Below are 13,389 nucleotides of genomic sequence, written 5' to 3'. Positions count from 1 at the left end.
ATGTTTCCCTGTTGCAGATTTTTCCCTCACTTCCTTTCTGGTAAAAGGTTCACCCCAGGTCAGAATGCCATGGGAAAACTCTCTGGTCGCACTCTGGATAGCAGTAAAACCTGACAGTACTTTGTAGAGTGCGTAAACCCTTCTGCCATGTATTAGCTTAGTAGTAGAATAATTTTAAATAGACTCTGTATATTTACATTTATTGTGCTAGCAGGGGCTCTAACCCTCCCCCGCTCTGTCCAAAAAACAGACACTTTAAGGCAGCATTCACACCTTTTTTTTTTTTTTTTATAAACATTTTATTGAGAAGAATAAAAAACGCACATTAACAAGTAATGGCAATATAGTACAGTCAGCAAACACAAGTACAAATAACAGTATACATCCAAAATAACCATAAACTGTATCAAGGAGCAGAGAGATGCCATCTGCGGAAGATACTAAGGTATAAACAAAGCAAAAGTGACCTGGCCTCGTTCAATACATGGCCAAGAATTCAGTATATTATTGCAAGTACAGAGGGCCGCTGCGGCTTAGGTTCATATCCCAGCCGCATGGGCCGAAACCAATGCGTAATGGGGTTCAGTGCAATCATATGGGGTATTGGGAATTACGGGGTAGGGGAGTAATGAGGAAAGGAGAGAATTCCGACCCCTCAAACTGGAGAAGTGAGGATGGGGGCAGCCAGGAGGCAGGAAAATGAATGTCTTGGATGGGGCACCCCCGATTCAGACACCCCCAAGGGGAACACACTGTGTCCAGGGCCGGGGGCGCACCGCCCATACATGCAGATAGACCGCCCAACGCTGCGCATGGGTACGGTAGGCGACAGGAGGTAGGGGAGAAGGGAGTCTCAGGGAGAGCAGGTGGGGGTGGAGGACGCTGAGAGCGTCATGAGGCAGTGAGGAAAGAGAGCAATAGCATAAGAGGGGATAGAGGGAGCACAATAGGTAGGGAGAGTAGAAGGGAGATAGGAAATGGGGAAGGGCGGAGAAGAGGAGTGCGGGCGCACTCCCCCGGAAGACGACCGGGAAGCAGGTGGGGTGTGGCAAGCTAATGTCAGACTAAGTATTCATCAGGCGACGGTGTTCATCCGATGCAGCAAAGTCAATCCACGGGGCCCAAATGTCATAAAATTTGGAGGGAGTGTCAAGAGCTTGAAACGTGAGATCTTCCATACGGGCGATCCTTCCAACCCTCCGCAGCCAATCAGCTACAGTGGGTGGGGAGGGAGACAGCCATAGGCACAGGACGCACGTGTTGGTGGCAGAGATTAAATGGAAGACCAGAGACCTCCTGTACGTCCGCTGGGGGAGGGAAGAATGATGGAGGAGGAATTGTGCCGGGCTAAAATCCGGTGTATAGGTAGTGATACGGGTTATGAGGGCGTGTATCGCCCTCCAGAAGGGCTGGATCCGCGGACAGTCCCACCAGATATGTAGGAGAGATCCTGTATTTAGATGACAGCGCCAGCAAAGGGAGGGGAGGTCCGCCGATATTTTATGTAAAAGTTCAGGCGTCCTGTACCAGTGTGCGAAGATTTTAAAGCCAGTCTCCTGTGTGAGGATATTTCTGGAACCCTTGTGAATGTGAAAGAAGATTCGCTCCCAATCATCATCCGACAAGGTTTTGGCCGCGATTTCCTCCCACCGAGCCCGTAAACGGACGAGGCGAGGTGGTAATTGCAAAGAGAGGAGGGAGTATAGTAGGGAAATAAGATGCCGTTGCGGGTCTGACGATCTGCATAGGGTCTCAAAGGGGGTGAGGTCCCTAGACCAGCAGGAGACATCAGGGGTACGTAGGAGAAAGTCTCTGAGCTGCAAGTGATTGAAGAAGCGAAGCTGAAAGTCCGGGTATTTCTGCGCCCAATCATGGAGAGAGAGCAGTGAGCCCGCTTGAAAGCAGTGTTCGGCCCTGCATGGAGCGTCGGAAGCAGATCCCTGTGGGGGGATGTAGGAGAGGCCTGGAGGGAAGTCCGGATTTTGAATAAGGGGTACCATAGGGCCAGGCGAGGATGCCAGGTGCAAGGTCTTGCACAACTTGCGAAAGATCATGATCGTGGGGTTGATGGTCGGGTGCTTGTAGCACGACGTCGGAAAGGAAGGTGTTGAGATCCAGGGCAGGTGTTGTACGGGGATGGGGGAGAAAGAGTCCTCCAACGCGACCCAAGCTTTGACATGACGATGTTTGTGCCAGTCCACCACCCTCGTCAGGTGGCAGGACCAATAGTATCTCTGAAGGTGCGGCAATCCCAGGCCACCCATCTCCTTCGGGGCAGACAAGATGTCCCAAGACAGCCTGGGGCGTCTCGAACGCCAGATAAAGGATGTGCATGCAGAGCGATACGAACGAAAAAATGCTGGAGGGAGCTTTAAGGGGACGGCTTGCATAGTGTAGAGAAGCCTGGGAGGGACAGTTATTTTGACCACCGCAATCCTGCCGAACCAGGAGAAGGAGCCAGATTCCCATTTAGAGAGGTCTGCTTTTATAGACTGCAACAGTGGCAGGTAGTTGCGTGAGTAAAGGTCGGCAAGAGTTGAAGGGATTTGGATGCCTAGGTATGTGATAGCAGAGGGTTCCCAGCGAAAAGGGAAGTTGTCCTTGCAGAACTGCACCCTGCATGGTGGGAGGGATATATTCAGGGCCTCTGATTTCGCTAATTAATTTTAAGATTGGATAAAAGACGGAAGGCGTCAAGGTCCCGGAGAAGGTTAGGTAAAGAGATTGCAGGGTTCGTCAAAAACATGTCGTCGGCAAAGGCCGCCAGCTTATAGGTTTTATGGGCTACGGTTATTCCGTTTATATCAGGATTAGAGTTAATGCGGCGGAGGAGGGGCTCAAGGGTAATGATGTATATCAAGGGGGAAAGGGGGCAACCCTGTCGGGTCCCATTCGACACGGAGAAGGCGTCCGACAGGCCTCCGTTGACCCGTACCCTAGCCGAGGGCGACGAGTAAAGGGCCCGTATAAAGTTCAACATGCGACCAGCGATGCCCAGAGACTCCAATGCTGCAGTAATGTAGTCCCAGGCAACCCTGTCGAACGCCTTCTCCGCGTCGAGCGAGAGGAAGAATCCAGGCGTGCTGGAGGAAGTCAGCCAATGGTGGATGTTGAGTGCCTTGAGAGTGTTATCCCGGGCCTCGCGGCCGGGGACAAAACCCACCTGTTCGAGCGAGATGACATCTGGAATGTGGGGTAGCAGGCGGTTCGCCAGTACCTTGGCATACAGTTTGATGTCAACATTGAGGGAAATTGGCCTGTAATTGGAGACCAGGGAAGGGTCCTTACCGGGTTTAGGAATGACGGTAATGTGGGCTTCCAAATAATCTGGGTGCAAAGTCGGGGAATCAGAGAAGGAGTTGAAAGCCGCAAGCATTGGGGAGGACAGGATATCCCCGAAGGTCCTGTAGTATCCCACCGTCAAGCCATCCGGGCCCGGACACTTCCCCGGTTTAAGTTGTTTGAGTGTAAAATGCAGTTCGGGGGAGGAGATGGGCGCATCAAATTCCGCCAAGGCTTCCGGTGAAAGGGGAGGGGGGGAATATTTCTGCAAGAATGCCTTAATATGTGCTGCTCTGTCTGCGGGGGGGACTTCAGGGTCCGGGGTACCCAGATTGTACAACGCACAGTAATATGTAAGGAACTGTTGAGCGATATCACTGGTGGAGGTGACCTTCCCGCCACGCGGGTCCGTGATCGAGTGGATCGTCCTCGCCGCCCGTCGTGCTTGAAGTGCTCTGGCCAAAAATTTGCCCGATTTGTTGCCATAGTCATAAAACAGACGTTGCTGTAAAGCGAATTTACATTGCGTTATAAAGCCCAATTCTGTGAGGAGGTCTTGTCGGGTCTGAGTCAGTTCAGTCAGAGTGTGTGCGGCTAGAGTGAGCTTGTGCGCGCGTTCCAGGGAATGGACGCGTTTGGTGAGGGTAGCAATATGAGCCCATCGTTCCTTGTTGCGTTTCGCGGCCATGGCAATAAAAACGCCCCTAATGGTGCACTTATGGGCCGCCCACAACGTAGCAGGGGTCACATCAGGCGTAGCGTTACAGGCAAAATACTCTCGCAGAGCAGAGTTCAATTCCGCGATATAGACCGGGTCGGTCAATAGGGAGTTGTCAAGGCGCCAGGAGCGGGAGCGACCAGGGTCGGACTGCAGGGAGAGGGAGATGGCGATAGGGTGGTGGTCGGACAGAAACATAGGATCAATGGATGCAGAGCGTAAAGAAGAGAGGGCAGCCTGGGAGAGAAAGAGATAATCAATCCTGGAGTATTTATTATGGGGGTGCGAGAAGTACGTGAAGTCTTTGGTATCCGTGTGCAACGTCCTCCAAGCGTCATGGAGCAGAAGATCTCTAAGGAGAGTCTTAATCGCTCGCAAGGCGGAGTATGGTAGGGAGGAGGAGCCCGAGGAGACATCCAGGAGGGGGGAGAGGGCTACGTTGAAATCCCCACCCACTACTAAGGTGCCCGCCTGAAATTCGGTCAGGCGAAGAAGCGTTGCCCGGAAAAAGGGTACGGGGCGTTTGTTCGGGGCGTAAACGTTCGCGAACGTAAAGAGTTAACCACGTATGGTGCCCTTAATGAAAAGAAAGCGTCCCTCCTGGTCTGAGACGGAGTCTTGTAGAGTCCACGGACAGTTTTTAGAGACCAGGATAGAAACTCCCTTAGACTTAGAAATGCTGGACGTTGAGTGATAAACCGTCGGGAAGAAACGGTCGCAAAGGCGGGGAGTTTTATCCGAGCGGAAATGGGTTTCTTGCAGAAACACCACATCCGCCTTAGCCTGACGGGCAGAAAGCAAAAGCTTAGATCTACGCTCGGGAACGTTCAAGCCCCTGACATTAAGGGAAAGGATTTTCAGAAGTGGTTCCGGCGCATTCAATCCGGGGGAGTGCGCCACACGCCGCCTAGAGCAGGTAGGCATGGTGGTTGGCATAGAGGAGAGAGAAATAGGGAGGGGAGAGGGGGAAAGGGCAGAGAGGAGGAAGAGAAGAGGAAGAGGAAAAGAAGGAAAGAAGGGAGCGGGGGAGGAGAAGGAGAGGGAGGGTTAAGACAGGGAGGAGGGGGGCAAGGGGGAGGAAAGGGTGTGGGAACAATCCGGTGGCAGGAGGACCCGCCTACCTGTCAAGCACGGAAACAACAATGGGGGAGGTAGTGTATAAGTGCAACGAGTGCCGTTAATCTGACAAACGCATTCAACCGTAGCACACTAGGGGGGTTGGATAAAACCTAACCTGGAGGGCACACGTGGGATCCTGTTTCCACACTCGGGTGGGAAAAAAAAAAGAAAAAGGAGAAAAACGGGTAGAAACAGGTACCAACCGACTGTGTGCCCTGCCGACGGACAAGGAAAAGGGGATGCAAAAAGGGGAGAGACATTCAAGATGGACAAGATGCAAATGCCCACAGGGATAGGGGAAGGAGTCCCGTGTAATCAGTGCACCAGTATAAACATGGCACGGGGTAAACTAGAGAACCGTTGTGGTGTGTAACACATACTATGAAAAGCAGCCGGTCACTCGCGTGCCTCCGGGGTCTTTTTTGTTTTTTAGGCACATGCATTTTGCATTGAAATAATTTAAAAGAAAAAAGGAAAAAATTAATAATAAGGATAATTTGCTGCAAATGTAAAAAACGAAGCTTCCAGAAGCAGAGATTTACACTCACATTTCTCTCCTCCTCTGTTGCTGTGCCACCACAAAACACAGCACCGTGCAATAGAGTGCCCCCTAACCAGTGCCTGTCCAGCCATTAAAGTAAATTGTCGTTGGTGTGCATTGACCACTCGTCCATGGCTTCTAGAGGGCACAGATTGGGTGACAGGACTGTTCTGGTGAGCATATGTAAATATCATTTTAAAGAGAAGTTCTGCCTTTGGGGGGGGGGGGGATATTGTAGCTGCTGACTTTTAATATATATACACTTACCTGTCCAGGGAGCCTGCGATGTTGGCACCCCAGCCGATTTTCGGATCCGCTGTCAGGTGCTGCCGCAGCCAGCTCCCTACTACGCATGCGCGAAGTGTGCTGCGCTTTCTAATTGGCCCGGCGGTGGGGGAAGGAGGCGGCAGGCAGAACCTCTGAGGGGTGGCACTATCTCCTGGAAGTGGGGAAGGGTACCAGTCAAAAACAGGTACCTGTCGTCCCCCCCCCCCCCCCCAATTAGATCAGAGTCCCTTTGTTAGCACCTCTGTTAGATCAGAGTCCCTTTATACTGTTGCACAAAGATCAGAGTCCCTTTATACTGTTGCACAAATAAGTTATTTGAAACCAAGAAGTGGAATTTGGACACCAACTTTCAGGATTTAAACCTTTTTTATTCGCTAGCGAAGTGACTTAGCCAAGCTCATGCCCGTTTGCCAAGTGACAAAATAAGCGTGTACATCACATATATAAAACAGTTACATCACAGATACATATTTCCCTAACTAGCTTGGCAAGCAATACATATCCTTCTCATACAGATGTTCCCTGTAACATTTATCTATGACAATTAACATTCCAGGCTTCACGCTTATCTTTATTCTTGATAGTTCCAGGAGAACAGAGAGGAAGAGATAGTGAGAGAGGAGAGGAGGGGGGCTACCACAGATTCTACTATTTTGTTTTGCTAATTATCCACCATTTTAGAAGGTTAATTATCCATCATTTCCAGGTGATGCCACAATCCTAGCACCCCTTAGAGACCCCCCCCTTTAGAACGCCACCCCCCTTAGAGACCCCCCACATTAGATTAGTCCCTTCATATTAGCACCCCCCTTAGAGACCCCCCATTATATCAGCGTCCCCTTTTATCAGTGACCCCCTTTAGAGATCAAGGGTTGGCCATCTCTGTTGCCAAAAACAAAGCTCTGTCAGTAAAAAAAAAAATAAAACTGGCTCCTAACTTTTTTAGCTGGCTCCTAGATTTAAAGCAAATTTGTCAAACCCTGGTTTACACCAATAATCAGGGCACTGATCATCAGTGCAAGCAATCAGTGCCCATCAGTGCAGCCTCATAAGCACACAAGTGAAGGAGAAAAGTTACTTATTTGCTAAATTTTATAAACTAGAAAAAAAAATATTTTTTTTTCATTTATTTAGCAAAAAATAAACCTAGTGGTGATTACATACCACCAAAAGAAAGCTCACTCTGTCCAAAAAAAGATAAAAATTGAAATTAGGGATGCACCGAAATGAAATTCTTGGCCGAAGCCGAATAATAATGAAATGCTTGGCCGAAGGCCGAATACCGAACGCGGTGTTTCGCATTTTTTCCATTTATTTTGCCAATTTTTAGGGGGCACGCTGATGGGCACATTTTATGTTAGGGGGCACGCTGATGGGCACATTTTATGTTAGGGGGCACTCTGATGGGCAAAACAAAACATTTAAATCAGCGTTGCTCTTAACATAAAATATGCCCATCAGAGTGCCCCTTAAAATAAAATATGCCCATCAGAGTGCCCCTTAACATAAAATATGCTCATCAGCATGTCCCTTAGCATAAAATAAGGGGCACGCTGATGGCCACATTTTATGTCAAGGGAGCACTCTGTTGGGCACATTTTTTTTCTTTTTTTTTTTTTTTAAGGGGCACTTTATAGGGCACTCTAATGTCATGAGCATGGCAAGTGGCAACAACATATGGCAGTCTGCACACTAATGCTTGTGCAGCTGCCAGCTACCGTATTCTCCCCCAAATGTGCTCAGCTCCACATCACATACCTGAACTGCAGCCAGAGCCAAAAGCCGCGAACAGGGGGGCGGGGCGTGGACCTAGTGTGAAGGAGCCGCAGTCAGGAGCAGGGGGCGGGACGTCACACCCCCTACTCGTGGCCGGACAGGACACCGGCGGCGTGTGAGAAGGGAGCCGCAATGAGGAAGGTGAGCGGTCAGGGCGGAAGCTGACATTGTTCGGCTCAAAATTATTCGGCCTTTTGACTTATTCGGCCGAACGCCGAAAGTGCTCTTTTCTCTATTTTCGGCCGAATAATGTTCGGCCGCCGAATATTCGGTGCATCCCTAATTGAAATGGGTACAGTGTTGCATGACCGTACAATTGTCATTCAAAATGCGACAGCACTGAAAGCTGAATTTTGGCCTGCCTGTTATTGAAGTGGTTAATGTCCATAGGTACACTTTAACTGGATCTCCAAATCTTTTATAGATATGTTACAAAACCACCTTTTAACAGTTTTCAGGTACAACTTTCATTAATTCTGAAACCACAATTCTCACAGTCACAGTTGGAGTTTGTGTAATGGAAAGTCTGTTCACATTTGAATCCTCCTTTTGACCTGCAGCATTTCTTTTAAGGAAATATTGGATAGTCTTCTGAAAAGACTCATCTAAGCAAAAATAAACGATGGGATCAGTACAACTTCTGAACTCAGCTAGGCAAAGGCAGTAATTTTTTATTTCTGTCAGTACTCTTAGCTCTTGGAATCCCCTGGAGTAGTATTGTCCCACAAGGATGAATTTTATGAGATGGTAAGGAGCAAAAGTGACAAGTAGTAAAACCACTATCACAGCAAGATTTTTCTTCACTTTTTGGTGAACTAAATGCTTTTCATCTATACAGCTGTTGGTTTGCAGCTTTTTTAAATGCTTGATAAAGAACCCATAAAACAGTAACACAATGAAGAAAAACAGAAAGAAACATGTCGACTGTGCAACTGAAGAGATCTGTGACCTTCCTTGACCAAATTCAGCTTCATAGGAGCAGCAGTTGTCCAGTTCACAATTCTTATTTAGCAAGAACAATATAACCGTTGGGAACAAAAAAGCAATCCACACGCAGACACACAGATAACAAGCGATTTTAGGGTTCCGAAAAGTTTTTAGTATTTGACCAAAGATGATCTTTTCATATGTAGATGATCTGTCCTGTGCTTTCTCTTTGTATCGCACAAGAGTAGCATATCGACTGATGGCGATCCAGCTGAAAATGGTGATGCTAACACACATGCTGCAGTGTGTCAGAATGTTTGTGGTTTTCAGTACAATGGAACATTCTATAGACTCGTATGGCAAGTAAAGTGCGTGTGCATAAAAAAAAATTTGGAACGGCATGCCAGCAGTCACAACTATGTTGGAAATTGCAAGGTTTATAAGATATATGTGAGTTGATGATCTGCGTCCTAGTCTGCTAAAAATCCAGAGGGAAAGGAGGTTTCCTGAAGCACTTGGCAAAAACATCAGACCATAAAGTATAGGGAGACCGGTGGAGGTCATTGCACTGAAAGTGACACCTGTATCATTGCACATGCTTCTGAAAGGCTACCTAAAGGGAGGAGAAAAGCAGTAAAAATGTAAGAATCAAATGTTGGAAAATTTTAAGCTGGAGGTTTTTTAGTACGGGAATATTTCTTATTTGACGTGTTTTGTGTGTTTTAGCAGATTTATTCTTATATTGAAAACAAGAAAAATGCTTAAACTTAACTGTAAAAAGAAAGGAAGGTTTTTAGGGGAATAAAGTAAAAAAAAAAAGTTCACCTTCTGCTTTGGCTTAAACAGGACATGCAGACAAGGGCTCTGGTATGATAAAATGCTCTGCACTGTGCAGTTCAGGGAGTTTAGTTTAACCACATGATCTCCGGAAGATTTACACCCCCCCCCCCCCCCCCCACACACACACACTCTTTCATGACCAGGCCATTTTTTGCGATACGGCACTGCAGTTCTTTAACTGACAGTTGAGATGCTGTACCCAAATGAAATGTATGTCCTTTTTTTGCCTACCAATATAGCTTTCTTTTTTATTTTTTGCCCTATAAACAAAAAAGACAGTTTTGAAAAAAATATTACTTTTGAGACTGTCCGTGATGCTTTTTTTATTTGCACTAACATACAATTTTTCAGGACAAGCTTTCGGGGTATGTCCCCTTCTTCAAGATCCAAGCAGTACTGATTCACAAAATGTTTAGCGGAGAAAGAAGATGTCACTATTGATCGGTTTCTCCTTTGTGATCAGGTTGGTTAAAGGCCAATATGTATTCTGCTACATATTTTTGGTAAAAAAAAAAAATCCCAATATTGATCGGTTTTTACAAAAGTTACAGTAAAATCGCCTACAAACTATGGGATATTTTTATTACACTTTTTTTTACTAGTAATGGTGGCGATCAGTGACCTATAGCGAGACTGCGATATTGCGGTGGACATTCTGACAATGACGCACCTTTTGGGGATCAGTGACACTACTACAGTGATCAGTACTAAAAAATGCGCTGTCACTGTACAACGGCACAACCATTGGTCCCTCCACACATGCCAGGGGGCTGGGTGTAATCCTAGACTCTGACCTCTTTCAGCCTACACATCCAAACACTGGCTACATCTTGCCCCCTTAACCTCCACAACATTTCCAGAATTCACCCCTCTATAAATAAAAACACCACCAAACAACTTATTCACTCCTTGGTTATTTTCCGCCTCAACTATTGCAACTCTCTCATCACTGGCCTACCCTTACACAGGCTATCCCCCCTTCAGTTTTGTATAAATGCTGCTGCTAGACTAGTACATCTTACTAATCGATCCGTGACTGCTGATCCTTTCTGCCAATCCCTTCACTGGCATCCACTACCCCACCATATAAAAATTCCAAATATTAATACTAATGACACTGGCTGGGAAGGAGTGAAAGTAAACTTCCACCCAACTTTTATCTATAGGCAAGCCTATGATGAGGCTTACTTGTAGGTAGTGTATATATCTCATAAATGGACGATATTTAAAGTACATGCAGCTAGTGACATCACTGGCGCATGCATGCGCTCTGAAGGAACGGCCACCTGTGCTGTTCCTTCAGAGCTGGATGATCTGTGGGTGCCAGCCATGTGCGCTCCCTACCCAGAAGAGCCAGATCATATACATATACATATATATATAGTGTGTGTGTGTATATATATATATATATATATATATATGTGTATATATATATATGTGTATATATATATATATATATATATATATATATATATATATATATATTTATATATATATATATGTGATTCGGCGCAGAGGTGCTGCCCTTTAGCAGTAAAACTGCTATAAGGCGGACCTTAAGCTGTTAATGTTGCTTGGCATACTTGGTAGACCTGTGCTGGCTCCCCAGGAGCCTTCCTGATATACTCCCTGTAACAGATCAACCGGCACCCCAACACTCCCATATTTTTCTCTTGTCCCTAAGCCCCTCTGGGCCACCACTGGCTTTGGGTGTTCACTTCAATGCTACAGTAGCAGTGTGCCTAATTTATTTCAAAAGCTGTGCATGCATGTCTGTCCCTATCCTAGTTGCTCTGAGCCGCTTGAATAAGTGCACTGTGCTTGCATGGATTTTGAAAAAAAAAAAAACTGCTGTGACCCTAGCAAAGAACGTCTATAGCAGGGTTTCACAGCTAGGTTTCCTCCAGAGGTTGCTAGGGGTTCCTTGAGCAATGAGCAATTTCTACAGGAAAATTCCCACTAACACAATTGATCCTTTTGGCTATCTGTAAAGGGGAAATTCTTCCCAGGTATAAAGAGCATTCTTCCCACTGGCCATCACACCAATGTGTCATGAGATGTAGAGAGAGTTCTTTTTAGCAGGGGTTCCCTGATATAAAGTTTTTTTTAAGGGTTCCACGGTGTTAAAAATGTTGAGAAAGCCTGGTCTATAGTCTGCAGTGGCCGGGAAATTGAGAAAGCCTGGTCTATAGTCTGCAGTGGCCGGGAAGTTGAGAAAGCCTGGTCTATAGTCTGCAGTGGCCGGGAAGTTATCAGGGACAAGAGGATGTAAACAATATGGGAGTATACCAGGCAAGATTTGGGGATGCCAGAACAAGCCTACATGAATGCCAAGTACGTCAAACTATGGTTTATCAAGACCGCACAGTATATTTTATCATACTGATGCCCCTGCTCTGCATGTGCCATTTTAGTCAAAAAGTTAACTTGGCCTTTTGCCCTGGTTCACCCCAGTGTGGCTTTAAAATCATGCTTCTTCAGTGCGATTTCAAAGCCGCAGATCAGTGCAGTTTGTGCCTCCTTTTTTATTGCGGCTTGTGACTTTAACAGAAATCTAGGCAAGTTAAAATAAAATCGGGGGGGGGGGGGGGTGGGGGAAGTAGCGCAAGAATTCTTTTCAAAGTCGCTGCAATAGGAGGGAGGCACAGCTATTTGAACAGTTCCATTTTCAGCAATAGGGGAGCAACTTGTCATGGGATTTGGAAATGAAACTAAGAAATGCCAAATTATAAGCGGAATAAATATTTTTTTTTTAAATGTTTTATTGACAGGTTCCTAGGTTACCTTTAGCTTTAAAGAGTAAGTTCACCTTTACAGAAAATCTGTAAGGTGAACTTACACTGGACCCTCTCCCGCTGTGCCAGAGTCCTGAGATCATCTTCTGTCAGACTACAGGTTGCCGCTTCATCGGTCTAGGGATTTGAAAACCCAGCAGTTAAATCCCCTATCTGTACCTCTCAGCCTGTATGGATAGGAGGCATTCTAATTGGTCAGGGCCGTCACATGGACCAATGAAGGGGGCATTTTCAACTTCCACTGGCCGGAGTGGGTTGTTATGTAACATTTCCTAACACTGTCCTATTCTAGGAAGGACATCTGATCCATTTTACCTTTTCAAGTACTAGCAGAATGTGGCATAAAATCGAAATCTGTAAGCATGTGTATTATTTGCATGTAGGATGACCATTTAAATTGCTGATACAAAATATTTTGCAGAAATTACTACATATGCATAGGAAACTTGACTCATCATAGTTTAACAAAACCTACATTTAGTAACTCTTTGTATTTAATAATTCTTAAAGATAATGGAGTTGCAAACAAATGCAGTATATAAATCTTAGCACTTATTTAGTCTGAAACACGTTTTTTTACCTGCCCTCTGTGTTTTAGCCTATTTTGTTAGACTCACAAATTTTTACACTTTTATTGCAAATTATGATGAAAATTGGCATTTTTTTTTTTTGTAAAGCAGCTAGTCAATATCTGGTTTGATTTTAGTGCATAAACATCAATGTTTGCAATTAGAAAGGATTGCTCCACTATTCCAATTTTCTTTGTAAACCAAATACGTTTACAGTCTTACAATGGTAATTTTATCAGACTCCAATCTAAAAAAAAAGTCTACAGCTAGTTTGATTTTCTGTAGATTATCATACTTACCAGCAGTGACTAGTCACATCCAGCACCTCAAAGGAACTAAAAAAAATGAAACTAAATACTCTAAATTAAGGCTTGTGGTATTCTATTTGAATTGCACTGTAACCAGACAACTTCTGCACACAACAAACAACACATTTTTCACTGCCTGCATTGAACTGCTGAAGTGATAAAGTGAACTAAATCCAGAGCCTGCATTCACTGTATCTGGTCTCCCACAGTACACAGAACATGGAAA

General features: G+C 45.8%; 2 protein-coding genes across 13 annotated transcripts in view; one reads left to right on the top strand and one right to left on the bottom strand.

The window, feature by feature from the left end:
* Positions 1-13,389, top strand: part of CASK (calcium/calmodulin dependent serine protein kinase) — a 651,701-nt gene that overhangs the window by 211,573 nt on the left and 426,739 nt on the right. The gene's annotated exons all lie outside the window — the stretch shown is intronic.
* Positions 8,045-13,176, bottom strand: GPR82 (G protein-coupled receptor 82). Its single transcript, XM_082248585.1, has 2 exons — positions 13,151-13,176; positions 8,045-9,260 (listed from the first exon to the last, which is right to left on the bottom strand). The coding sequence occupies exon 2, from the start codon at positions 9,246-9,248 to the stop codon at positions 8,169-8,171; it is 1,080 nt and encodes a 359-aa protein (XP_082104711.1). The 5' UTR covers positions 9,249-9,260; positions 13,151-13,176; the 3' UTR covers positions 8,045-8,168.

Source organism: Pelophylax lessonae, assembly GCF_965119305.1.
Source record: "Pelophylax lessonae genome assembly, chromosome: 2".
Lineage (NCBI taxonomy): Eukaryota > Metazoa > Chordata > Amphibia > Anura > Ranidae > Pelophylax > Pelophylax lessonae.
This window is presented reverse-complemented; position numbering and strand designations above follow the sequence as displayed.

Coding starts and splice junctions, on each gene's coding strand:
- GPR82 (XM_082248585.1), bottom strand. CDS start 9,248: ATGTGCAATGATACAGGTGTCACTTTCAGTGCAATGACCTCCACCGGT.